A 2,500-nucleotide genomic window follows, 5' to 3' on the forward strand; every position below is an offset into this window, starting at 1 on the left:
ATCACAAAAATTTGTGTTTTTTTAGAATCTTGAAATTTTTTTTTTTTTTTAGCTTTCACACAAAATAAATTCAAAAATGTGATCACATTTAAAAATTTTGCTGAACTCATCTAATTAAAGAAACACTTTCATTTTTTTTTTTTTTATTTTTATTTTTTTTTTTTTTTTTTTTGAAGTTATTTATAAATACATTGTTTTTTTTTACTATAAAAAGAAATTGAATAAACAATATTATTTATTAGAAAAAAAAAATTTTAAAAATAATAATAAAAAATTACCACGACCCAAAAAAAAAATTAAAAAAATTAAAAAAAAAACAAAACAAAATAAAAAAATCCACATCGAAAAAAAAAAAAAAAAAAAAAAAAAAAAAAAAAAAAACAAAACAAAATAAAAGATAAAGATATAAAGGCCTTTCTTATAAAATGTAAACAATTGTGTTTTATTTTTCTTTGTTTATAAACAAAAAATAATTAATTTTTTTAATTTTTTTTTTAAAAAAAAAAAAAAATAATAATAACAATTATAATAATAAAAAAAAACGGAAAAAATAAATAAATAAAAAAAAAATAAAAATAAAAATAACCAAAAAAAAAAAAAAAAAAAAAACCTATAATTGGTAAAAAAAAAAAATAACTAAAAAAAAAAATTAAAAAAAGAAAATTAAAAAAAGGAAAACTAAAAAAAAATAAGAAAAAAAAACTAAAATAATAAATTTAAAAAAAAAAACCCATATTTTCATATGATCGATTTATTTTATATGGGGAAGGAAATAAATAAAATCATGAAACAATTGTAGGGTTTTTTTTTTAAATTTATTACCATAATTGTACAATTAATGCAATATATTCAAAAATACCATACTCCATCATATTAAATATCAATTATGTCTTTTGGTTTCTCAAAAAGCCACTTTAGGCAGTTGATTTTTTTTTTTTTTTTTTTTTTTTTTCAATTTTTTTTTATTTTTATTTAATTTTTTTTTTTTTAATTTTTTTTTTTTCATTTTTTTTTTCATTTTTTTTTTTTTTTTTGTTAATGTAATTTTATTTTAATTAATTTTAATTAAAATTTTTTTTCCAACTTATTTTAGTGCCGCGGTTTTTTTTTTATTTTTTTTTTTTTTTGCTTTAAACCTTTTTGTTTATAAACTAACACAAAAGCTCGTTTATTTTTTTAAAAATAGATAGATTTTTCATAGTTTTTTTACATACAAAACCAAAACATTAATTAATTTATTCAACAACACAATAAATACAATAATAATTTATTATAATAATTATCTATAAAGAATATCGAACTTGATTTTCTTTCTATAATAAAATATAAAATTATAAACAAAAAAAAAAAAAAAAAAAAATATCAAACTTCTCAAAAAAAAAAAAAAAAAAAAAAAAAAAAAAAAAAAAAAAAAAAAAAAAAAAATTCCGCACGCACACACAAAAAAAAAAAAAAATAATAATAATAATAATCACATAATATATCAATAATATTACACTTTAACCTATATTGGTTTTAATTATTTTTTTTTTTATTTATTTATTTTTTATTTTATTATTTTTTTTTTTTTTTTTTAAAAATAATTTATATATTTGACAAAAACTTGTGCTATACATCTGTTCGTTTTTCTCAAAATTTATTTTAAAAAATTTTTTTTTTTTTTTTTTTTTAAATTTTTTTTTTTTAAATTTTTTATTTATTTTTTTTTTTTTTAAATATCTTTTTTTTTAAAAAAAAATCAATTCTAATCGCATACAATAATTTTTTCTAAATTTTTTTTTTTTGTATTTCCCTTTTTTTCAGCAGAAATAATAAAATAAAAAAAAACAGAAAAAAAAAAAAAAACAAAAAAACAAAAAAAAAAAAAAAAACCTTTTCAATTTTTTTTGTTTTTTAAAATTAAATTAAATATTATAAAAAAAAAAAAACAAAATAAAATAAAAATCCAAAACCATAATAATAATAATAATAAAATTTTCATATGAACACTACAACAAACCCTACAACCAATATAACCACAACTACAACCACAACAAATAATACAAATACAGCCAAAATGCCTCAAACAGCAACAATTGGCTTTGAACAACTCTCAAAATATTTTCATCTACCTATAAATGATGTGGCAAAAGAGTTGGGCATTTGTGCAACAATGCTTAAAAAGATATGCAGAAGAAATGGTATCCCAAGATGGCCTCATAGAAAGGTATGTACAATCTTATTCGACTTATTTTACAATTACACATTTAAAAAAAAAAAAAAAAATTTGAAAAAATTGAAAAAATCTTTTTTTTTTTTAATTTTTCAAAAGTCTTTTTTTTTCCATATAATCTCAGATCTTCATACTAATTTTTTTTTTTTTTTTTTTTTTTTTTTTTTTTAGATAAAAAGTTTAAATAAAATGATTGAAAATTTGGAACAATCTTTACAAAATAATCCATCAGAGGCGGAGGATTGTATTAAACAAGAGATTTCAATTTTAAAAAGTAAAAAAGTATTA

At 15.2% G+C, this 2,500-nt stretch overlaps 1 protein-coding gene across 1 annotated transcript in view; it reads left to right on the plus strand.

Moving 5' to 3' along the window:
- Window positions 1-1,981: 1,981 nt before the first annotated feature.
- Window positions 1,982-2,500, plus strand: part of DDB_G0280491 (RWP-RK domain-containing protein) — a gene marked incomplete at both ends in the record, with an annotated part of 2,694 nt that continues 2,175 nt past the window's right edge. The window contains 2 exons of the mRNA XM_636113.1: window positions 1,982-2,206; window positions 2,384-2,500. The exon at window positions 2,384-2,500 is cut by the window's right edge and continues 2,175 nt beyond it. Of these exons, the coding sequence (XP_641205.1) occupies window positions 1,982-2,206; window positions 2,384-2,500 (342 nt within the window). The remainder of the gene's footprint in view (window positions 2,207-2,383) is intronic.

The sequence above is a fragment of the Dictyostelium discoideum genome, assembly GCF_000004695.1.
Source record: "Dictyostelium discoideum AX4 chromosome 3 chromosome, whole genome shotgun sequence".
In the NCBI taxonomy this organism is placed as follows: Eukaryota; Evosea; class Eumycetozoa; order Dictyosteliales; family Dictyosteliaceae; genus Dictyostelium; species Dictyostelium discoideum.